This window comes from Cnephaeus nilssonii, assembly GCF_951640355.1.
Source record: "Cnephaeus nilssonii genome assembly, chromosome: 13".
In the NCBI taxonomy this organism is placed as follows: domain Eukaryota; kingdom Metazoa; phylum Chordata; class Mammalia; order Chiroptera; family Vespertilionidae; genus Cnephaeus; species Cnephaeus nilssonii.
This window is the reverse complement of record NC_137084.1, coordinates 55,917,552-55,942,865: the sequence shown is the minus strand read 5'-3', so window position 1 is coordinate 55,942,865 and position 25,314 is coordinate 55,917,552. Positions and strand designations below refer to the sequence as shown.

General features: G+C 39.7%; 1 protein-coding gene across 2 annotated transcripts in view; it reads left to right on the top strand.

Moving 5' to 3' along the window:
- GRM5 (glutamate metabotropic receptor 5) overlaps positions 1-25,314 on the top strand; it is a gene marked incomplete at both ends in the record, with an annotated part of 417,852 nt that overhangs the window by 349,755 nt on the left and 42,783 nt on the right. For both annotated transcript variants that reach the window (XM_079789422.1, XM_079789421.1), the window contains one exon: positions 18,342-19,281. In XM_079789422.1, coding sequence (XP_079645548.1) covers positions 18,342-19,281 — 940 coding nt within the window. The remainder of the gene's footprint in view (positions 1-18,341; positions 19,282-25,314) is intronic.

The following is a 25,314-nucleotide window of genomic DNA, read 5'->3' as shown; positions in this document are numbered from 1 at the left end:
GTCCTTGCAGCCAATGGGCCTTGGGGTAAATCCCTCCCATTGATGTGCTAACAGCAATCAATGCTTAGCTGCAACAGGAGGCTATATACAACCCACACAGGGCAGGGGACACACCTGGAGTGCCTAGCTTGGGTGAACATGGAAGCTGTGCCACTGGACCCTACAGGACACCTACTACATTGAGCCACTCTACCACATCCAAGGACATAGTAGCTCTCGCTAATACCTGAAAACAAACACAGGGAGGCTGCAAAAATGAGGAGACAAACATTTTCCAGTCTCATACTATTAAACATTATTCATACACTGAAAACTTCTGAGTTTAAACATACAGCCTAGACTCCTCATTTAATCTCCAGACTTGAATATTCAACTGCCTACTCGACATATTTATTAAAATGTTTAATAGATATTTCAAATCATACATTTCCAAAGCTGAAACCTAGGTCTTTACCCTCCTGATTCCCAAGGCTGCTTGCTCCATCCTTAACATTCTATATTTCTCCTAATGGCAAATTCATTCTTTCATTAGCTCTGACCAATACCTTTGGAGTCATATTTTAACCTCTCTCATATCCTTTAGTCAATTCATAAAATATATATATATATATCCATTGACTCCTTCAAATATAGAATTTTACCATTACCTCCATTGTAAAAGCCCTGGTCTTAGTCAGCAATCAATATTAATCACCTTTACTGCTGAGATAACCTTCTAACTAGTCTTCTTGATTCTTGCCTTGTCCCCACCTAGAGCTACTTCACAGGACCCCAGGCAGAGATATCTTTTTTAAACAAGCCAGACCATATGACTCCATTGCCTAAGAACCTACAATGATTTACTATTTTATTCAAAGTCAAAGTCCTTACAAATTATTATCTGGCCCCTTGTTATAGTTCCGGGCTACTTTCCCTTTCACTTCATCTCCCTCTTACCCCAACACATAGGTCCTTTTGTTCTTCTTTAAAATATCTGCAAGTTTCTTATCCTGGGATCATTGCCCCAGCTGTTCTCTGCCTGGAATGCTTTACCCCAGATACCATAGGGCTCCTATCCTTCCCTCCTGCAAGTCCCAGCTGAAATGTTTACCCTGACCAACATGTTTCATATTACAAATTACCCCCCTTGCCCTCTTCTCTCTCTCATTTTCTCCATTTAATATATAAACTTTTATTCTATTATATTGTTTATGTATTAATTTATTTTGTTGATCATATATTATCAGTCTCCCCAGTGGGAATATAAGCTAAAGAGGAGGGTTTGTTTTATTGTTTTGGGGTGTTTTTTTTTTTTTTTTTTTTTTTTTTGTGTGTGTGTGTGTGTGTTTGTTTTTTGGCATGTTTTGTTCACTTGGGAATATCAAGGTCCTCAAATACAGTAGACACTTAATAAATATTTGTTGAAGAAATAAATTACAGAATGGAAGAAAGGAAACAAAGTGAGTGTCTATCATTCATTATATTAGGAACTTTGTTTTCTGCCAGCTAATCCGTATCTGAATTATCTGCATTTTACAAAAAAACTAAGGTTGAAAATGTAAAATATCTGTGCTGTGTTTACACAGTAAGTAGCAAAAGTAAGGCTCAAGCCTCACTGTAAAAGTAAATGGAAAGACTGTGAGTCACTGAATTCTTTCTGAACAGACCTCTAAAGTCCTATGAAAAATTTTGTGCAGTGATCCGTTAAAACAATGAGCCTGAGAAAGTTGTTTCAGTTAATGCTGAAAACACAATGATTTTTTTAAAGGAAATGCCAGGGCTCATATATTATTGGAAATTTGTAAAATGCCTTCTTACTCTTCCAATTTCTCAGTTCTCATTAACTTATACATTTGTTGATCGCACCAGATGAGCCCAAAGGTGGCATATTAATAAACGTAACACCATCTGCTCCAGGAAAAAAATTGCTAAAAGGCCCTCTCTCGATGGAATTTTTCAAAATAGGTCCTCAAAGAGGACATAAACCAGTTTTCCTCTTGCCAGAAACTAAGCAATGAAAAATGTACCCTGTGCTCTTCTTCACAATGATAAATTTATGGTAATGCTAAAAACAATGTCATCGTGGTCAGAAACCATTCTGATAGAGAAAACAATGTGGTTCCATTGATTTCAGTTTTTGATAAATATAGCTTACCCAAAATAAATGATCACATTCTCCCCCAAGAACATAAAACATAATAGCACAGTGCTTACCACTGGTCTCTAACCCGCTTGGAAAGTGCTTTCATAAAGTGCTGGTATATTATATGAGTAATATGAAACAGATAAATGTCTCTTATTTCACCACCTCTTAAAAGTCACATTAAGTTGAGTGAAAATTCAGAGACCATATGTGCTGCCTTGTACTTACAAACAATTTAAGATAATATAATACCATTTACTTGGGGCTGTGTATATATAAACAGGCTAGAAAGATAAAATAGGCCTGGCTTTTTCCCAGAAGAACATAGGACAATCTAATAAAACACTTTAGCAGATGTTGAGTCACTACTGTTTTATGTGCGTACTTCTCTTCTTCCTCTTTTTATCACTTCATAATTATTAAGCCCCTGTTCCAGTCACATGTTATTTTATGTGGCCCTCACACTAATCCTTGAGATGTAGGCTGGAAGGTATTATTATCTTCCCTCCTACAGCTTTAACTGATTTCGCATCTGAACTCTCAGCAGTACTTCTCGGAGATGTTATAATTCTCTGATGACACTATATTGCTATGCTGTAGAGGTATTATTCCTCCACGCCTCTGATTCCTGCATTCTGGCTATTTCCTTTACATTTCTTCTCCCCTCGTCCATGTCTGTACTTCTCATATGGTTCCTTTCACTTGAAATGTTCTTCAGCCCCAACCCTACCTCAGTTCCCTTAACTAAAAAGGAATGAGTCTGGCCAGTGTGGTTCAGTGGTGAGCATCGACCAAGAACCACATGCCTGGGTAGCTGGCTCAATCCCCAGTAACAATTTAAGAGTCTGACTAAACCAGAGGAAAGGGACTCTGAAAAGAGCCTGGCAAGCCAGGTAATTAATAGAAATAAATAGAAATTAAATGTAAAACACTCAATATAGCTCATAGCATATATGTAAAGTTCATTGATAGTCTATTGGTTTTAAAGTGATGACTTTAATGTTTTGTTCTTACAAAATACAAAAATAATTTTAAGCATTTTATAGATTCGGTCCTGGAAAATTGCTTCACTGTCAGCATGTGCATTTTTCTACAAGGATTTCTTCAGATTAAAGGCCTCATTATAGGGATGGAATTCTGCATTAATTCCATTTTACACATAGAAAAATCAAGATGCAAATAAATAAAGCAAAAGTCTCATACCTGTGGGAAATACTGTGTGCAAGCTGAAAATGAAGTGCATGTACCCTTACTCTTATCCTCTTCATTAATGAAATCAATCATTCATTCAACCTGTTTAACAGCTTGTGTGCGGGGTTCTGTGCTTGGGACAGAAAACAGCAAAAGCAAAGAAACAGTCTCCTGCTCTCAGATTGTTCACAGTCCACCACATGAACCAGACAAGCAAACTCACTGTGAGCAGAACAGCTGTGCTATTATGCGCAACAACAACAAAACAATGGTGTGCAAGACTGTGATAGGCACAGGCCCAGGGCACTGTGTGACCACAGGGGAGGAACGTGTCATTCAGCCGCAGGGAATCAGGAAAGCCATTTTGGAAGAGAATCTGGAAGGTGAAAAACAAAAGAGGAGTTAACTAGTGTACAGGATAGGGGCAAGGTAAAAATGGAGCACATTGTATTATTTAGATTCATATGCTGTGTTTTTCCTCTTCTGCAGTTTGACCGGAAGTCATATTTTTCAAAGTTGTTCCCTACAAATGTGCATCTGAGATAATCCTTCCCCCTGGCACTCTGCAGTACTAGTAAATCATTCTTTATGCCTTAATTATTAAATGAATCTTTGTACAGTTTCAAACTCCCCTATAAAATGTAACCAATAACAAAGAACAAAAATAAAAACCAAATTAAAAATACCACTATGAGTTGGCTCAGCTCTCTGAGGGAATTTTATTTAGAGACTCTAAGCCCACAGTCTATAATAATAAAAGAGTAATATGCTAATTAGACCAGACATCCTTCCGGATGTCCTTCCTTCTGGACAAAGCCACAGCAGGTGGGGGCCGAGGCAGAGGCGGCCATGTGGCGACAGGGGCCAAGGCCCTTGCACGCATTTCGTGCATCAGGCCTCTAGTCTGTAATAAACCTGGAAGGGCTGGGTCCAATGATAAATGGATGGCTGTGAGTCCTCTCTGGAGTAGTGATCAGAATGCCCCATAGTCTATCCTTGTTATCTTCCGGTGTGGGTATTTGCCCATTCAAAAAAATCTACACTAGAAAACTTCAGGGGCACAAACCCAACACTTGACTAATCAGAGTCTCTGACCAGAAACCCTCAGGACATATAGTCCAGGATGACAAGCTTGCTGAAGAGTTTGAACCAATGTGATTTTCCAGAAGGGAGCATGGATTTAGGTCAGGGTAACAAATAGCAGATACTTATACTACCATTAACCCTGTCTTGCCCCTGGCAGGCACTGTTAATTACTCATGATTCTCTTTCCTAAGTAGCCTCAGGACCCCTGTCAGAGGGACACTAGATCAGTTGGCCTCCCTGATAGTAGCACCAAGAAAGCAAGCAAAAATCCAACAGGATTTTAATCTCAGCCACAACATGTTAGCTCATATTGCCCCTCTGTAAAATAGAGTTGGTGGTTCCTACTTCACTTGTTTATTATAAAGATTACCTAAGATATCTAGGAGATCATCTGACACTTATGCTCCTTTTTTAAAATGCTGGCATAAGTGCCCATCAGCAGATGAGTGGATTAAAAAACTGGGGTAGATCTACACAGTGGAATACTACGCTGCTATAAAAAAGAAAGACCTCTTACCATTCGCAACGGCATGGATGGACATAGCATTATGCTAAGCGAAATAAGCCAGTCAGAGAAATAAATATCACATGATCTCACTCATTTGTGGAATATAATGAACAACATAAACTAATGAACAAAAATAGATCCAGAGACAGAGAAGCATCGAACAGACTGTCATACCTCAGAGGGAAGGCAGGGGAGGGGGGATAAGAGATCAACCAAAGGACTTGTATGCTTGCATGTAAGCATAACCAATGGACACAGACACTAGCGGGGTGAGGACATGTGCTTGGGGGTGGGGATGGCTGGGGAGAGCTCAATGAGGGAAAAAGGAGACATATGTAATACCATATGTATTACTTCAAACAATAAAGAATTTAAAATTTTAAAAAAAGAAAGAAAAGTAAAGTAAATGCTGGCATCAATAGGAATAAGGCAGCTTCCAGTTGAAGCAATTTCCAATATAACTTAAGTAACATTTGGATAGAAACTAAAATTTTTATTTGAGGCAGTGATCAAGGTATGTTTTCACACTAAGGTAATGGTAAAAATCAATCAACTCTACCATATGCCTTCTCTGCAGAGGACTTGGGGTGTTTTTGTTTTTGTTTTTGTTTTTGTTTTTCTGGCTTAAACTAAAAAATGTTGCAATTAACAGCTTTCCTGGGAATAGTGAATCTGAACTTTATAGTTAGATCGCACTTGTTAAAAAATGACTTCTGTTTACTGCCTTCCTCATTCCTTTCCTCTACCCACACATCCCAAATTCAATGAATTATTCAGAATTAGATTAATCAGTCAATCATAAAACATTTGTCAATTCATAATCAATACCAGGAATATTTCTAATGTGAAACATGTCAAACTGCTAGGTAGTAAGTGTTTAAAGTGCTTCCTTAGTTTTGTCCTTTCTTAGTTACTAGAATTTGACTAAAATTTAGATGTAATGCACTGAATTTAGCCTTCTGTCTATAACAGTACATAACAGTTCTGTAATATGGAACTTCTTATAGGAAACAAAAAATTCTGTTGAAAATGATTTGATCCTTTTGCCAGATGATAATTATACACTTTGGTTATATAGTAAATACATTAATTTGTAAATTGCTAAGTTAACCATTTGAGTGAGATACTATGATCAGTACTAGGGATCCATTTGTGAGCAAAAGAGACAAAGTCCTTTACATCGGGGTGCTTAGCGTCAATCAGGGAGGACAGACGACTGATCTTAACAATTCTCTCTCTCTCTCTCTCTCTCTCTCTCTCTCTCTCTCTCTCTCTCCCTTTCTCCCTCCCTCTCTCCCTCTCTCTCTTTCACTATCACTCACACATAATTCCAATTCTTCTGAACTATGGATGTTATGAAAACCTTGAGCTTGGGGAGAAAGAAAGATGGCGACCGGCAGGAAGGTAGGGAGAGAGAGTGTGTGAGTGAGGAACCCATAGAGGAGAGTGTAGATGTGTGTGGTGTGTGTGTGTGTATGAGATAGGGTCAGTTAGATTCTGCAGGTCTTCCAAGGGGCTCCCGAACAGGGCAGCCCTAGACGGCGGAGCCCCGCGCACAAAGCGGACACTTCTCGGCGGTTGGTGCGGACGCAGAGACCACGCCATCTTGGGAAACAGAGCTGCCTGAGACTCGGATCCTGGCTTCTAACACAAACCAGGACCCTGCAGCCACTGGGGACAGAGAACTGCTATCACAGCTTCAGACAAACAACAAGAATCCAGACTTCCCGGCAGATTTCCGTGAGTCAAAGAGCCTATCCCCCTCCTCGCAGGCGCTGATAGCACCATAGTAACTGATAGACCCGCCCCTCCCCCAAGCTGCTGAGCGCCCACAGGCGTGCAGAAAGCGCCATAGTAACTGATAGACGCGCCCCTCGCCCAAGCTGCTCACGGGCGCTCACACAGACAGCGCCATAGTAACTGATAGATCCGCCCCTGGCCCAAGCTGCCGAGCTTTGCGCAGGGACGCGCTCCCTCTTAGGGAATTTGGCGCGCGCTCACGCACGGGACAGAAGCAGCTCCCCGTCGGGGAAATCTGTCAGTGCGCACAGAGGGCTCCCCTTCGGGGAATTTGGCTCGCGGGTCACAGCTCCCCCTTCGGAGATTCTTAAGAGGGGCTTCCCTTTGGGGAATTTGGCGCGCAGGACGGACTCCGCCCCCCTTCTAGGACTTTGGGAGAGTGCACTGAGCCGGCTCACCTTCAGGTTTTTAAGAATGTGCGCTCTAGCCGGTTTGGCTCAGTAGAGAGAGCACACACAGGACGCAGCCCCACTTCAGGGAATTTGGCACGCCGGACACAGCTGCCTGGGATCCCTGACTCACAGCGCATTCACACTAAGAGCCAGCGACCCCAATTGTTGGTGCGTGCACACACAGGGACCCTGATTCTCAACGAGAAACCACACAAGGCAACAGAGACTTTGACACTCGAGTCTTGGTGCAGACACAGGGAAACTCTGACTCCTGGCACATGCTAAGGATCTCATTCTCGGCACATACCAACAGTGTGGTGCAGACAGGGCCCCTGATTCTAAATGTGCACACGAGACCACACAGAACACTGGGGACACTGATCCTGGGCAAGTCTGGTTCCCACCAACCAAAGACAGCCACACGTCCTAGTGTCAGTGCACTTCAATAAAACTAGGGTGGAGCGAAGTCCCCACAGCACACGGCCCAGGTCCACGCAAACAGAAGCTTGAGCTTTCTGGTAATAGCCAGAATGGGGAAACGAAATAACTCACAGAGGAAAGAAAATGTGGAGTCGCCAAGAAAGGAAATTAGTGAAAATGAAGCTTGCAACATGACCGAAAAGGAGTTCAGAGTAATGGTCATGGAATTTATACATCGGATGGATGAGAAAATCAACAACTTATGCAAGAATCAGGAAGAAATGAAAAGTGATATAGCTACAATCAAAAACACCATGGAAAGTTTCAACAGTAGATTACAAGAAGCAGAGGACCGAATTAGTGAGTTAGAAGATCAGGTACAGAAACAAGCTCAAGCTGAACAGCAATTGGAGAAAAAAATTAAAAAGCAGGAGGAAAGCCTAAGGGAACTTCGGGACAACATGAAACGAAGTAACATGCGTATAATAGGGCTGCCAGAAGGACAAGAAGAGCAGCAGGGATTAGAAAATCTATTTGAAGAAATAATGACAGAAAACTTCCCGGATATGGGAAAGATAAAAGTTACGCAAGTAAAGAGAGTCCCAAGCAGGATCAACCCCAAAAGACCCACACCAAGACATGTCATAATTTCAATGGCAAATATAAATGATAAAGAGAGAATCCTAAAGGCGGCAAGAGAGAGACAGAGAGTTACCTACAAAGGAACACCCATCAGATTGTCAAATGATTACTCATCAGAAACACAACAAGCTAGAAGTGAATGGAAGGAGGTATACAAAGTGTTGCAAAGCAAAGGACTGAATCCAAGAATACTATATCCAGCAAGACTATCAATCAAAATTGAAGGGGAAATCAGGAGCTTTGCAGACAAAAAAAGCCTCAGGGAGTTTATCACCACCAAACCAGCAATGCAAGAATTGCTAAAGGGAATACTGTAAAAAGAAGAAATAAACAGGTAAGAAGGAATACAGACACAAAAATAGATATGACTGCAAACAAATACCTTTCAGTAATAACTTTAAATGTAAACGGACTAAATGCTCCAATCAAAAGACATCGAGTAGCTGAATGGATAAAAAAACACGACCCATATATATGCTGTCTACAAGAGACCCACCTCAGAACAAGAGACTCACACAGATTGAAAGTGAAGGGATGGAAAAATATCTTTCAGGCAAATGGAAATGAAAAAAAAGCTGGGGTAGCAATACTTATATCTGACAAAATAGACCTCAAAGTAAATGCCATAACAAGAGATAAGGAAGGCCACTTCATAATACTAAAGGGAGAAATCCAACAAGAAGAAATAATTCTGGTAAACATATACGCTCCCAATATAGGAGCACCCAAATACATAAAAAAACTCCTGGAGGATATCAAGGGAGAGATTAATAGCAACACAATCATAGTAGGAGACTTTAATACCCCACTATCACCACTGGACAAATCCTCTAAACAAAAAATCAGCAAAGAAACAGCAATCCTAAATGACTCACTAGACCAGATGGAATTAATTGACATCTTCAGAACATTTCACCCCAAAGCCACAGAATATACATTCTTCTCAAGTGCACATGGGTCATTTTCAAAGATAGACCATATGCTGGGTCACAGGCAAAGTCTCTTCAAATTCAAGAAGATAGAAATTATATCAAGCATCTTCTCAGATCACAGTGGCATAAAACTGGAAATCAACTACAATAAATACAATTCAAAGAAATCAAACACATGGAGACTAAACAGCATGCTATTAAACAAGGACTGGGTCACCAGAGAGATCAAGGAAGAAATAAAAAACATCATGGCAACAAATGACAATGAAAACACAACAATCCAAAATCTATGGGACACAGCGAAAGCAGTCTTGAGAGGGAAGTTCATAGCTCTACAGGCCTATTGCAAAAAACAAGAAACAATGGTAATAAATTACTTAACCCTACAACTCAAAGAGCTAGAAAAAGAGCAGCAAGAAAAGCCCAGTGTAACCAGAAGGAAGGAAATAACAAAGATCAGAGCGGAGATAAATGACATAGAGACCAAAGAAACAATACATAAGATCAACAAAACCAAGAGCTGGTTCTTTGAAAGGATAAACAAGATTGATGGACCTCTAGCCAGGCTCACCAAGAAGCAAAGAGAGAGGACCCAAATAAACAAAATCAGAAATGAAAGAGGTGAAATAACAACAGACCCTGCTGAGATACAAAGGATTGTTACAAAATACTACGAACAACTCTATTCCAACAAACTGGACAATCTGGAGGAAATGGACATATTCCTAGAAAAATATAACCTTCCAAAAATCAATCAAGAAGAATCTAAACAGCTCAATAGGCCAATAACTATGGACGAAATTGAAGCAGTCATCAAAAAGCTTCCGGCAAACAAAAGCCCGGGGCCTGATGGCTTCACAGGAGAGTTTTACCAAACATTCAAGGAAGAACTAAAACCTATCCTCCTCAGACTATTCCAAAAAATTCAAGTGGAAGGAACACTTCCAAGCTCCTTCTATGAAGCCAGCATCACCCTAATACCAAAACCAGATAAAGACAACACAATGAAAGAGAATTACAGACCAATATCCCTCATGAACATAGATGCCAAAATCCTCAACAAAATTCTAGCAAATCGGCTCCAGCAGTACATCAGAAAGATCATACACCATGACCAAGTAGGATTTATCCCAGGAATGCAAGGATGGTACAATATCCGCAAATCAATAAACGTGATACATCACATAAACAAATTGAAAGATAAAAATCACATAGTCATATCAATTGATGCAGAAAAAGCATTTGACAAAATCCAACACCCTTTCTTGATAAAAGCTCTCAACAAGGTGGGAATAGATGGCTCATACCTCAACATAATAAAAGCTATATATGATAAACCCACAGCAAACATCATACTCAATGGACAAAAACTAAAGACATTTCCCCTAAGAACAGGAACAAGACAGGGATGCCCACTCTCACCACTCCTGTTTGACATAGTACTGGAAGTATTAGCCATTGCAATTAGACAAGAAGAAGAAATAAAAGGCATCCAGATTGGAAAAGAACAAGTAAAGCTGTCTTTATTTGCAGACGACATGATATTGTACATAAAAAATCCGAAAGACTCCGTCAAAAAACTAATAGACTTAATAAATGAATTCGGCAATGTAGCAGGATACAAAATTAACGCCAAGAAATCTATGGCCTTTCTATACACCAATAGTGAACTTACAGACAGAGAGACTAAAAAGGCAATCCCATTTACCATCGCACCAAAAAAATTAAGATACCTAGGAATAAACTTAACTAAGGAGGTAAAAGACCTATACACGGAAAACTACAGGACACTGAAAAAAGAGATAGAGGAAGACGTAAACAGATGGAAGAACATACCATGTTCATGGATTGGTAGAATCAACATCATTAAAATGTCCATACTACCCAAAGCAATCTATAGATTCAATGCACTCCCCATTAAAATACCAACGGCATATTTCACAGACCTTGAAAGAACTCTCCAAAAATTCATCTGGAATAAAAAAAGACCCCGAATAGCCACAGCAATCCTGAGAAAGAAGAATAAAGTAGGAGGGATCTCAATACCAGATTTCACGCTGTATTACAAAGCCACTGTTCTCAAAACAGCCTGGTACTGGCACAAGAACAGACATATAGATCAATGGAACAGAATAGAGAATCCAGATATTGACCCAAACCACTATGCTCAATTAATATTTGACAAAGGAGGCATGAACATACAATGGAATAAAGACAGTCTCTTCAATAAATGGTGTTGGGAAAATTGGACAGATACATGCAAAAAAATGAAGCTTGATCACCAACTTACGCCATACACAAAAATAAACTCAAAATGGATACAGGACTTAAACATAAGACGGGAAACCATAAAAATACTAGAGCAATCCACAGGCAGCAAAATGTCAGACATATGCCAAAAGAAATTCTTCACTGACACTGCCCCTAGGGCAATGGAAGCTAAAGAGAAAATTAACAAATGGGACTACATCAAAATAAAAAGCTTTTTCACAGCAAAAGAAACCATCAACAAAACAACAAGAAGGCCCACTGCATGGGAGAACATATTTGCAAATGGCATCACTGATAAAGGTTTAATCTCCAACATCTACAGGCAGCTTATACAACTTAATAAAAGGAAGATAAATGATCCAATAAAAAAATGGGCAACAGACCTAAATAGAATCTTTTCAAAAGAAGACAGAAGGAAGGCCAAGAGACACATGAAAACATGCTCAACGTCACTAATTATCCGAGAGATGCAAATCAAAACAACAATGCGGTACCATCTCACACCTGTCAGAATGGCTATCATCAACAAATCAACAAACGACAAGTGTTGGCGAGGATGCGGAGAAAAAGGAACCCTCGTGCACTGCTGGTGGGATTGCAGACTGGTGCAGCCACTGTGGAGAACAATATGGAGTTTCCTCAAAAAACTGAAAATGGAACTCCCATTTGACCCAGTAATCCCACTCCTGGGAATATATCCGAAGAAACTAGAAACACCAATTAGAAAGGATATATGCACCCCTATGTTCATAGCAGCGCAATTCACCATAGCTAAGATTTGGAAACAGCCTAGGTGCCCGTCAGCAGATGAATGGATCAGAAAACTGTGGTACATCTACACAATGGAATACTATGCTGCCATAAAAAAGAAGGAATTCTCATCATTTGCAGCAACCTGGGAGGAATTGGAGAACATTATGTTAAGTGAAATAAGTCAGTCAATGAAAGAAAAATACCACATGATCTCACTCATTTATGGATAATAAAGAACATTATAAACTTGAACAAAAAGATAGATACAGAGACAGTAAAGCATCAAACAGACTGTCAAATTACAAGGGGAAGGTTAGGGAGAGGTGGGGGAGATAAGAGATCAATCAAAGGACTTGTATGCATGCATATAAGCATAACCAATGGATGCAAAACTCTGGGGGATGGGGGCATATATGGGAGTGGGGTGTGGGGAGGGCAATGGTAAGATATGTACACATATAATACCTTAATAAAAAAATTGAAAAAAAAAAAAAAAAAAAAAAAAAAAAAAAAAAAAAAAAAAAAAACCTTGAGCTTAGCCTGAGTGAATAGATAGTATTACAATATCGGGGATATGGACAATGCAGAAAAAAATCTGAGTCTGCATTCCTTTGGTATCTCAGACCAACACCTTAGAGATCCAAAGCCATAGCGGCCAAGAGAGGAGGAAAGGCATTTAGGTGGTCTATCGATGGAACACATTTGAAAGCAAGCATGATGCTGCTAGTCACCAGTCAACACCTTGTACTCTGGGCAGAACTATTGTTCATGTACCAATGTAGTACATCTGAAGTGGCCTAACCAGCAGCTGAGGACACGTACATCTGATTCTCAGAGATTTTCAACAGCAACCTCCTTTCCTGAAAAAATATACCAGGAATAATGAAGCTTGTTAAGGAGTTCCTGCCTAGCTTACTTGTAGAATATCAGGCAGTTGTCCCAGGATCTTGGACTTCTCATTCTTACTGCCTGAACAGACACTTGGAATAGGGTTTGTAAATGCAATAGTCTATGACTAATTAATACAGCAATGTTAACCCTGTAAGACTAATACCCAAATAGTAAGCATGATCACAGGTCATTGCTGAGGGGTCATATCATTTTAGGGGTGTCCAGGAAATCAGGGGCCCCTCCATTTTTCCATGAGGTGTATCAAAACACATTGGCAGAATCACAAGATGAGCATAGATAATACCATTTTGGCAGTTCACTTTCCCTTAAAAAAAAAACAGTTGCATTTTCAATATATATTTCACTTCAAGCTATGAAAGGATGGATTATAGTAGAGAACCGTAGAATATGGATCAAGCATGAAAGGGGATGGAAGTGAGAAGTGGATAGCTATTTAAATAGATGTGATCAGAAAATAGGCCATGGTTTTCTAACCTATGGCTTTTTGGCAGTTCTAGACACCAATGTGATGTCTGTCTTCTGAGGAACTCTAACATGTTTGCTAGGAGGGAACTTCACCAACACGATCTAAGATTCTTTAATCTAAAATATGATAGCATATGCTAACTTGATTAAATTTATAATAAAACTATAAAATATATACTACTATAAATTATTTGTAAAACTCTACATGCCCTTCTGGTATGTATAACTTACCAGCATACTAAGAGTACTCCCAGTAACTTACTATTGCACCAAGAATGAAACAGGGATAAAACAGAAAACTATTAAATGAAGAAAATGCCCAGAAAACCATTAACTGGAAGAAAATAAAGAAGAGAATTAGGTAGAATACCAAGGCATTCAGGTGTTTGTAGACCGATGCACATAGTAAAGGTAGTAATCAATGAAAATGTAAATGTACATTATACTAGGGTTAGCATTACCTCAATATTCTGAGATTTAGTAGATCATTTTCCATGATAGGACTACAGCAATGGAAGGCTATTACTCTTTGTACAAAACAGGTCTAATAGGAGTGTGAGGGCGGGGGGAGGAGAGGGGAGGAGAGCATGAAGGGAATATAAGAAAATGATATACCACCAGAATAGATATCTGTGAACCTGAAGCTCAAAGCTCTTTGGGGAAGGGTTTAAGAAAAACAAAAACTTAAGTGTTGTTTTTAGAGGAAGGTATGCTGGACCATCCAATTAACCACTTTGCTTTGGCTCTGACACACTTCCTTCCTTCTAGCTGATCTATCTTATGACTTCCCTCACACATCCTCTTCTCTGCCATTCCCTAAGGCTGGTATCAAACAAGACCTCTAGGCTTTGCTCTCATCTACATCTATGAATTTCCTCGATGATTGCTTTCATTTCCATGTCTCTTACTTCCTCCTGTAAATAGGTGATTCTTAAAGCTATAACTTCCACCCTGATATCTCTTCTAAGCCTCTATTTCCATCTTCTGAGTAGGTCATAGATACTTCAAGCACAACATTTCCAAACTGGAACTAGACACCATTCCCATAACATGTGACCCTTTACTTCCTACAGTCTTTATTTTAGTTAATAGCATTGCGACCAACTTGGTTAGAAACCTCTCTCCTGATTCTATCTGTCTGCCTTATAATTTCTTTCAAGCCTAGTTCTAAAATGTCTTTATTAGCTAAATGTTTTCTTTAATACAGTGACTTTTCATTTTTTCCCTATCATCTCTTGACTTTCCTCTTGTGATAGCCTTTCTGACGAGTTTATTTGCCTCTAGTCTCCACCTGCCCTCCTGACCTGCTTTTCTAATCCATCTTTCCGCACCACTAGTCCTGGCCATGAGATAATGGAAAGCCTTAGGTAGGGTTAGGGTGATCACATCCTGGAATTATTATATAAGACATTTGCATGCTGGATGAGAAGTCAACCTCATAATCTCTAAGGCTGGGTTGCCAACCAAGGACCAATTATGTAGTAATTGAGCTTGCTTATTCAAACTGATATTTCTTTATCTCATCCCAAAAGTATTGATTCAAAATCTCCTGAGTTTAGACCCTGGAATTGTACTTTTGTAGACTCTACAATAAGTGTGATGAACATCCATTTTTTGGAAACTCTAAGATCTTATCCAATTATAAGATTCAGTGATTATAACACTCTAATCAGAATCCAATTTGCTATTCCAAGAAAATAGTTACCAAAGTCTTTTGTGTAATGGCAGCATCATTAAACAAAACATAAAGCCTTCAGAGTGCACATTTAATGAAACAAAGCATTCATTTGAATGTATACGTTCTGGTACATTTGGGAAAATTATCATATCACATGAGAAGCATGCTTTATGCACATTTCTTCCTACACATATATCTAATGTGTTTTTTTCTTTAGTTTCACAAGTAATGCTAATTAGTTGCACATTAAGACAAAGTAAAAATAGTGGTGCATGTTATCATATGCAAAACATTTAGTAATTAGGGTGTTAATTACATTTATATAAAAGCAATTAAAATTTAACAAAACAGCAGGAAAAAAGAGAGTAAAATGAAAGCTCTTAAAGTAAATATTTAGATTTTTTTCAGTTGGTTCTCTCTAGCTAATAAAAGGAGTTCTACTTCAGGTATCATATAACGTTTTCTATATCAGTAAATTACTGGGACATTAGTAGCTCATGACCAACAAGGGAAACTGGTCCCTATAGAATTAACTACAGTAGATAGTAAATTTCATTTTCATATTGGTGTTATAAATAAATTATTAGGAAAGAATAAAAATAAGAATGACTAATCCCTATTTTATTGTTGCAATTACTTCCTACAATGAACAAATTTATAAATATGAAGCATAACACTGTGTTATACTAAGGTCTCAGAGATTGAATTCCTACATATAAGCACATATATGAACACAGGTGCCTAAAAATATGGATACAGGTATATTCACTAGCAACTATGTATACATTTACTTATAATTAACAACATTATGTAAAATAACTCTCTTATATTAATTTGGGCTATCCACAGACTTTTTTTTAGTTTAAAAGCACTTTGTTTCAATATTAAATGTACACTTTTTAAAATAAAGATACATTTTCCTATGGAAACTATTTTGTAAAGTGAGCTGAAGATCCTCAGCTAACTCACAAATCCTGTTAAACCCATAGTGATGGGGGGAGCAGGTCAATTGGAGAAAAAGGAGACTTATGTAAAACTTTAGACAATTAAAAGAAAACACTGTGAATTTAACTATAACACTAATGGGACTCTGAAACCTGAGATCTTGAAGAAAGAGACTGGCAAGGCAAAAATGATGAAAAGAAGAATGTTCCCTTTCCTTTTTACAATAGAGCTGCCTTAAAAATATTTTGAAAAACCCTTTGCTTCTTTGCTACCATTACTTATTGCTACCTCCCTTAACTCCCAGTACCATTGATTTTTGTAGCCACTGACTACAACACCCTTGATCATGAAATATGAGTAGTTTATAGGAAAACCTTACACCTATATCAATTAGGATTTGGTTTGGCTGCATGTATTAGGGAAAAGAAAAACAAACAAACAAAAAACAGTAGTTTAAGCAAGGTAAATGTAATGTACATAGTCCAGAGTTCCCCAGTGGTTCTGTGGTTAATAGGGACTCGGGCATTCTCTCTCTATTTTCTTTTCCACGACCCAGAACATGTTTTCTGTCCTTAAAGTTACCTTACATTCCAAGATAACTGCTGGAGCTCTAGCCAACATGTTTGTATTCCAGGCAGCAAAAGGAAAAAACGGGGAAGGACAAAAAAGGTCTCACCAAGATGAGTCATTTCCTTTAAAAGAGTTCTCTGCCTTACATCTTATTGGGTAAAACCTAGTCACGTGGAAAACCTGACTGCAAAGGCTGTGGGAAAATACAGCTTTAGCTGCATCTTTTGTCACACCCAATGAAATTGGTCTGTTGCTGAGGATAAAGGGGAGAAAATATATTGGCAAGCAATTAGTAATCTCTGCCACATTCCTCAAATATCCAATGCTCCAGAGTATTTTACTCCTTTCCTACTCGCAATAAAGCTATCTCAATTTTATTTTTTAAGTCTAATTCACAGGAATGATCTTTCTAGATCACTGGTTCTCAACTTCAGCTGCAAATTTAGAAGCACTTAAAGTGCCTTTTAAAAATTCTGATGCCGAGGCCAACTAAATCAGAAACAATGTCAGTGAGACTCAGTCCACAGTGTTTCAAAACAGTATCTCCTGGTGATCCCATTGTGCAGCCAAGTTCAAGAACTACTGTCCCAAAGAAATTTTAAAAGAAGGCATGTAACCCAAATGATACCAAATTTTGTCACTTTTTCTGTTGTGTAAAAAAGTGACATTAAAAACAAACAAGCAAACCCTGCAAGCCAGGAGTGGAGAATAATTTGGGGAGTGTTGGCACGTGCCATAGACCAACTGTTTGCCTTTGGAATCAGTTTTCCTCTACTACATGCTCCTTTTTTTAAACACTGTCTTCTCTTCTATAACACTGGAATCATATGATTCTCTGAAAATCCTGATTGTTCTGTACAGTAGATTCAAGGACAGCATAGATTGATCCAATGTTGGTCATCCTTGATGACTTTTCTCTCATACATCCCCACATCAATTTAAATAACCTGTATTGCTTCAAATAACTCAAATCTGCCCACACCTTTATCTTATCCAAAATCCACACAGCAACCAAAGGAATGTTTAAAATATACACAAATCTGACTGTGTCATTTCCTCTACTCTACACAGATCCCTCCAATGACTTCCCATTGATCTAGGACTCTGCCGGGCAAGATTCCTTCCCACCCGCCTCCCAGCCTTATCTTAGGCTACTCATCACACTCTTGCTTCCAATATCTCCTGGCTCTTTCTTTACAATCAATCTGTTTGCCAAACCTACAGAATTCCCAAACTCAGCCAAACCAATACTTTCATTTGCTAATTCCTGTTGAAGAAAGATATCACTGCTCCCACAGACTGGGTCAAGATTCATACTATACTTCTTCATGGCCCTTATTACAGTTGGAATTCTTTGGAAGCACCCACCCACCCCCCGATTATTTTTTATGAAGGCAGGAAACATGTTCATGTTCTTCATCATTTTGTTTTCAGATCCTAGAACAGCTCCTAGCACAGAATATGTGTTAATAATGTGAAGATAAATATTTTAGACGTGAATATATGAAGAAATGAGTAGCATGGGATTCTGAGATTGAAGTGGTAGATTAGAGACTAAGTGAAAGGTTCATAAGCAGCGGCTTGTAACTTAGTCACAGCCGGCCCAAGTAAACGTTTCCTCCTTCTGTTTCAATATGTGTCTGTGTCTCTGCAGGTTGTGAGCTGATCCCAGTACAGTACCTTCGCTGGGGTGACCCTGAGCCCATTGCAGCTGTGGTGTTTGCCTGCCTCGGCCTGCTGGCCACCCTGTTTGTCACCGCAGTCTTCATCATTTACCGCGACACCCCAGTCGTCAAGTCCTCCAGCAGGGAACTCTGCTACATTATCCTTGCTGGCATCTGCCTGGGCTACTTATGTACCTTCTGCCTCATTGCAAAGCCCAAACAGATTTACTGCTACCTTCAGAGAATCGGCATTGGTCTCTCCCCGGCCATGAGCTACTCGGCCCTGGTAACCAAGACCAACCGTATTGCGAGGATCCTGGCTGGCAGCAAGAAGAAGATCTGTACCAAAAAGCCCCGATTCATGAGTGCCTGTGCCCAGCTGGTGATTGCTTTCATTCTCATATGCATCCAGCTGGGCATCATCGTCGCCCTCTTTATAATGGAGCCTCCTGATATAATGCACGACTACCCAAGCATCCGGGAGGTCTACCTGATCTGTAATACCACCAACCTAGGAGTCGTCACTCCTCTCGGATACAATGGGTTGCTGATTTTGAGCTGCACCTTCTACGCTTTCAAGACCAGAAATGTCCCGGCTAACTTCAACGAGGCCAAGTATATCGCCTTCACCATGTACACCACCTGCATCATATGGCTGGCCTTCGTGCCAATCTACTTTGGCAGCAACTACAAAATCATCACCATGTGCTTCTCCGTCAGCCTCAGTGCCACCGTGGCGCTCGGCTGCATGTTTGTGCCGAAGGTGTACATCATCCTGGCCAAACCCGAGAGAAACGTGCGCAGCGCCTTCACCACGTCCACCGTGGTCCGCATGCACGTGGGGGACGGCAAGTCATCCTCCGCCGCCAGCAGGTCCAGCAGCCTCGTCAACCTGTGGAAGAGGAGAGGCTCCTCCGGGGAAACCCTAAGGTAAAAGCTGTGGGGACCTTGTGGGCACGGGCTGCTATTGCTGGAGCAGGGGCATTTGCTTCCTGGGTCTTTTACATGGAAAACATTGAGTGAATGAAGGTATAGGGAGCAGGGTGTTGGGAAAAGGGCTGTGGACATGTTCGCTAAGTAGTTTTTGTGGGGTTAATTGGGTGTGGACCCAGTGACTCGGGCCAAGGCAGAAACTTAGAAGTTGAGGCTCTGATAAAGCAAAGAATTACCGCAAAAGGGGGTGAGGTCAAGAGGACGGAGAGAGCACAGTTAAGTCATTGAGCCACGGCAAGGCCCTCCAGGTCCTGAGGGGACAGAGATACATGGTGCATGAAATTCTGGTTCACCAGAAAAGATTATAGAAAATTTTTAACAAGATGATGCTGAGAACAAAATACCAAGAGCCTCACACATCCGACTGCACTTGCACATGCCCAGCGCATAGAGACATGCGAATATAGAATTTATATTCCAGTTCTTAATGGGAAACTTGAACTCTTTGAGAAATGTCTAAGTAAATGAAAGAGACAAGAGAATAAAGTAGCTTTGCATATAATCTTTCTAAACAACCAGCCAGTCTCCCACTTTCTTTGTTGCCCACAGTCCCATCCCATCTACCCCACCAAGTTCAGTACCACAGGTTTTGTTACTGGGCAGTTGCCATCTGAAAAGAATCTGAAGTCAACAGTCAATGGTTTCCCTGCCATGTGAGGGACTGACTACCTTATATGATAAATGCCCCCTAAGGTACGTCAAAAGGCAATGAGAACACCATATCAGTGGCTTGGGAACAAATTTGAAGGTGTTAAAAAGGCTATGTAAGTTATTTGGTTGGGAATAAGGATCTCCTCTCTTTAAGAAGTACATAATCTGATGAGAAAAATAAAATAAAAGGGGGGGATGAGGGGGGAGGCAGATGGAAAATATGCCAGCAAGTTTGAGATATGGAAGGCCTTCTGTGTATAGAACATGACATCTGCAGGATTTATTGAAGAAATAAAAGACATAGTTATCCCTGAGGTTTACAATTTAGGTGACTACCTTGCACCAGGTGCATGGAAAGATATGGGAGGCATACAGGAATTAGAAAAGAATTGAAAGTGGTAAGGATACATGTTAATAATGCATCATTTTGATGTACAAAAGAGCTACTCAGGACATCATCTGCTAACTCTACAGAGATTTGACAGGTTTCCTAAAATCTAGATAAATAAATGCAAGATAAATGGCTAAATAATATTGCTTGAACAATTCTTTTAACTATCATTTAGCCTACATAAAAAGTTCTATTTTCTATAAGCTCTAATCCCTCAAAGCCTGAGTTGTGGTAATGGTGAAGATTCTGTGTCTGCTGAGGACGGAAAAGGACTCACAAGATACTTAGAGTTACCTATATGGCCCAACTCATTTGCATTATTAACATGTATCCTTGCCCCTTTCAATTCTTTTCTAATCCCTGTATGCCTCTCATGTATTTCCATGCAACTGGTGCAAGTCAACTAAATTATAAACTTCTGAGAAAACTGTCTTCTATTTCTTCAATAAATCCTGGAGATGTCATCTTTTATACACAGAAGCCCTTCCATATCTCAAACCTGCTGGCATGTTTTCCATCTGCCTTCCTGACTTCTCTCTAAAACATTCGTTTTCAGAAATTTCTGCAAGATCAGCCCTTTATTTTATCTAAAAAAAATTTATTTTGTCAAACTTAATTTATCAGCCTTTCATTAAACTCTTTCTGTAAATAAGTCTTGTTTGGCATCCTGATAGAGAAAACAGTTTGCTAAAGGGAAAACATTGTGACTCTGTGCCTAAGTACCCCCAAAACTCTCTCGGGCGGGCTCCTTAGAGAGACAGCATGGAGCAGTGGTGAAGAGCACTGGCTTTGCAGCCAGGTTCTCCTGAGTTTGAGCTGAGACTTAATCTTTTCATCCTCCAAATTCAGATCATATCACCTACTTCATAAAATTGTAAAGAGAGAAAGGAATAATGTGGGTAAAGTCCAAGCACACAGTAGATACTCTACTAAAGGTAGCAGGATGCAGAACTAGACAGCACTGGGATTGAATCCTGGCAGCATCACTTGCTAGCTGTGTGACATAACTGCAGGCCAATCACTTAACTTCTCTGTGCCTCAGTTTCCTCCTCTGATAAATGGAGATGATGAAATACATACTTCATCCAGTGGTTGTGAGACTAAATGGGTTCATATGTGTTAAGTGGGTGCCATACCTGCTCCCCCTTTTAAGCTACAATCCTAACAAATAAATTAGATCCAAACTAAAATTCCTTCCTCTATGCCTCACATGAGCTCTCAAATTAAGTATTTCTTCTTTGCGATCCAAACTCAGATGTTCATAACACTAGCATGATAATTATCACATTGTAGAATATGACTGGTTATGCATGGATTTACCTCCCTGTTTAGTTTATGGTTTTATAAAGGCCAGTATCCATTGTCTATCTCATTGGAGCTTAAATAATGGCAAACTAGTGAACTTGGGTACTTCTAATACTTTCACATTTTATTCTAAATTACCCCCATTACTTATGCTTCTCTGGCTTGAATTCTGCAATATGTCAGTGAGCCAATTTATTGGGACCCAGGGTACTATGTAAATTTGAACCAAGTACTTCAGTTCATTTCTTCCACTGTAAAATGGTAGATAAGCAATCCTGTTGTGAGGAGTAAATGAAGTGATATGTGTTCAATTCTTAGTATCAGCACATAAAAAGTACTCAATAAATGGCGGATAACCCTTTTAGAAATGTGTTCAGTTGCAGGAAAGATTAAGCCAGATTTTCAGAGGCCTATGCGATTTCTTTGGTTTCATTTTCCTCATACCACGAGAAATACGCAGGTAAACTGTTCCCAGTATTCCTCCGAGGCGCAGTGATTCCAGAGCCAACATCTCTGCTATTCTATTCACCTTCTCTTAAAAGTTGCATGTTGGCTGTCATGGCTCTATGCATTGCATCCTTTTGTTAGGGGAAGTCTTCTTAGAGTCCCATAAAAATTGCCTTTATGTTTCATGGACAAAATCATCTTATATAGCTATCCCTAGCTGCATGAGTATAAGAAAGTGTGCTTTTAGCTTTTATATCATCCATAATGGAAACTGAAAGGGAAAAGGGAATAGTGTTAACTGCTATTGGATAAACCAGTAAATAGTGTCTACCATGGGAAGTGGCAGTACATAATAGTAATAGTGGTGGTGGTAATAGAATTGTCTCGTGGTTACAAAATATTGAAAGTAGAAGCAATAATCATTCCCATTTTTCAGATGAGGAGTTTGAGGTCCAGCATGGTTAGAAGACTTGCCCATAGACTAGTCAGTTCTGCAGCTCTTTTTATATCGGGCCTCAGCTTTTCGGCATTTGAGCTGAACATTTCCCAGAATGTATTCTTCGGAAAGCTATTCTCACGAACTGCTCCATTAAAAAAACAAACAAACAAAAAAACAAACCTTATTTGGTTAAACAAATTTAAAAAAATAACAACTCTGACTACTCTACCCTTTTATTGGAAATAAATGCTGAGAAGTCTTGAAGTGTGGAAACTAATCAGTCATCTATTAATTTTTTTTCCATCTTTTCCCAAGCTTTGGAACACAGGACTATTTTTTTCAAGTAACTCTATTAACATTCCAGAGAATCGATACTAAAAAGGAGACTCACTTGGAAAAAAAAAAAATCATCAGAGCCAAAAAAAAAAAGTAGACATTTTCCTGAGGCCTGACTTATAAATCCAATCTGCAGTGAGAAGGCTAGCAGAAAGAGCCAATTTCTACCTCCGGTCATGGAGATCACTTCTGTTTTCTGAACACCTAAGGGAAGAATAGAACTAATTCCAGCAGATCTAGCAGTTTACGGGGAAGTTAAATAGGTTCACCCTAGAACAGACAAAAGAAAAATATCCAGAGTCAGTCATTCAATTCACTGAAATAGCAAAGGGAGATTTTTATTTAAAAGGCAGTGAGTCACGAGAGATTTTTTTTAATATAGAAACATACCATTTATGCCATCAATGTATAGAGGTCCCTGTGATTAACAGTTTGGTTCTAGGCACTAATTTCCAGCACATGTGGTATGGCATCAAATCATTGTCAAGCAGTGAATGCCAAGTTTCTACTTAAGGCCTTCACTTCGGCTGCAGATTGACAAACAAACACAAAACCAGTTCTGGCCTAAATAAAGCACTGAATTTGATGAGTCGGAAATTCTGCCCTACAAGATTCAGAATTTCCAAGGTTGTGGGGCTGAGGTCCTTAGTGAGCCTTTCATAGCTAAATAATAACAGAGGCATATAACTCTGCATCAGAAATTTTCTCAGAAGGTAAAACCCTCCCCTAGGAATTCCGGTGGCAGAAACATTAGTGTTGCCTCCACCTTAATTTTAGAAACTGCCATTTGCCACTTTTGTTTTAATTAACTAATTAACTTTGCTTTAATTAACATTGTCATGAGGGCCCACTTAGGCTGTCTGCTCAAGCAACTGCTAGTCCTTTCATATCCATAGCCCAGATTATAATTTGCCTGAAAAATTGTTTCCCTTGTGTGAATTCCAATATAATCCAACTCTGATCAGAGCTTTGATGATTTCCAATTGCTTAGATCTCATTAAGGGGTTATTAGTCTGTGTGAAGTGATGTTCCTGCCATTTCTCCCTCCTTGGAGCCCTGCCTCTTCCTACTGTCTCTTCAGATCCTTTCTGTTTCCAAGGCCCATGTTCCTAAACCCTGTCAGATCAGGCCATCTCACAGACTTGCCCTCATCTGGACTCAGAACATGTATTATGTATGTCGTACATTTAGCACACATTCCTCGCATCTTCTTCATCTATTATTTACTCACAAACACTCACTGAGAACTGAGCATTGGCAGGAACTGTGCTAAGCCTCGAGGATTTGGAGGTTGTTTGGGGTATATGCACAATATTTTCACAACTATGATTCATATCTCCCTTGGTGCCTAGCACAGTGCCTGACATATTTCAGTTCTCAGCGGTAGATTATGAATCTGATGGGCAACAGCTCTTAGGGATCACACCATCATCACAGTGAGAAGACCAATTGCTTTGTTGACTTGAGTGTCCAGATTTCATATGACAATGCTTTGTTCTTAAAATATGAGAAGAAATGCATTTTTTCTAAAACCAAACTTTTTTTTTTTTTAGTGCAGTTTCCATTGAATGCCTGCTCTGTGCCAAGCACTGTTTTAGATTATGGGAATGCAGATATAACTAAAAAATCGTCTTTGAGGAGACATATAAGCTCAATAAATAATAGAGTTATTTGATAGGAGTCTATATGGGAACAAAGGGGCCAGAGGTGGAAGCAGTACATTCTACATGTTGGGAATTAGACAAACCTTCCAAAGGAACCAATTTAAACAAGAGAGTCTGTTTAAACATTTTAATCCCTGCTTAGACGTCTTCAGGGTTCTCCACTGGCTAAGAGAGGACCGAGCCAAGCTTCCTCTGCCTGGCAGCAGAGGCCCCTGGTGGTATGACTCCTTGTCCCCTGGCCAGCCTGGCATCTAGTCACTTCCTGTCTGACTTTCCATACTGACCCATCACAATTTTCTTGCATTCAGGCCTCTATTGAGGCATTGATGGAGGTATAATATACACCTGCTCCATCTACCCTCAAGTCTCACATGGCCAACTCATAGTCACCTTCCATATCACTTCTCCTGGGAAGCCTGTCCTGACCTTCTCAGACTCCATTAGGTCCCCCTCCTCATGAACCAAATGAGCCCTTACCATCCTGTGTTATAATTCCCTGTTTTCTTGTGAGGCTCCCTAACACACAGGTGCATGTACTATGAATTTAGGAAGCACAGGGACCACGTCTTACTCATTTTCTGTGCCACTGGCATCGAGCTCAATGCCAGGCACTGTGAACACTCGAAAATGTGGCTAAGTAACTGAATGGGTGGATAAATAATGACATTAGAGCTATACTGGCATTTACCAGTGAACAGTCAAGGGCTGAAGATGCTAAATAATTATATTTATGAGCA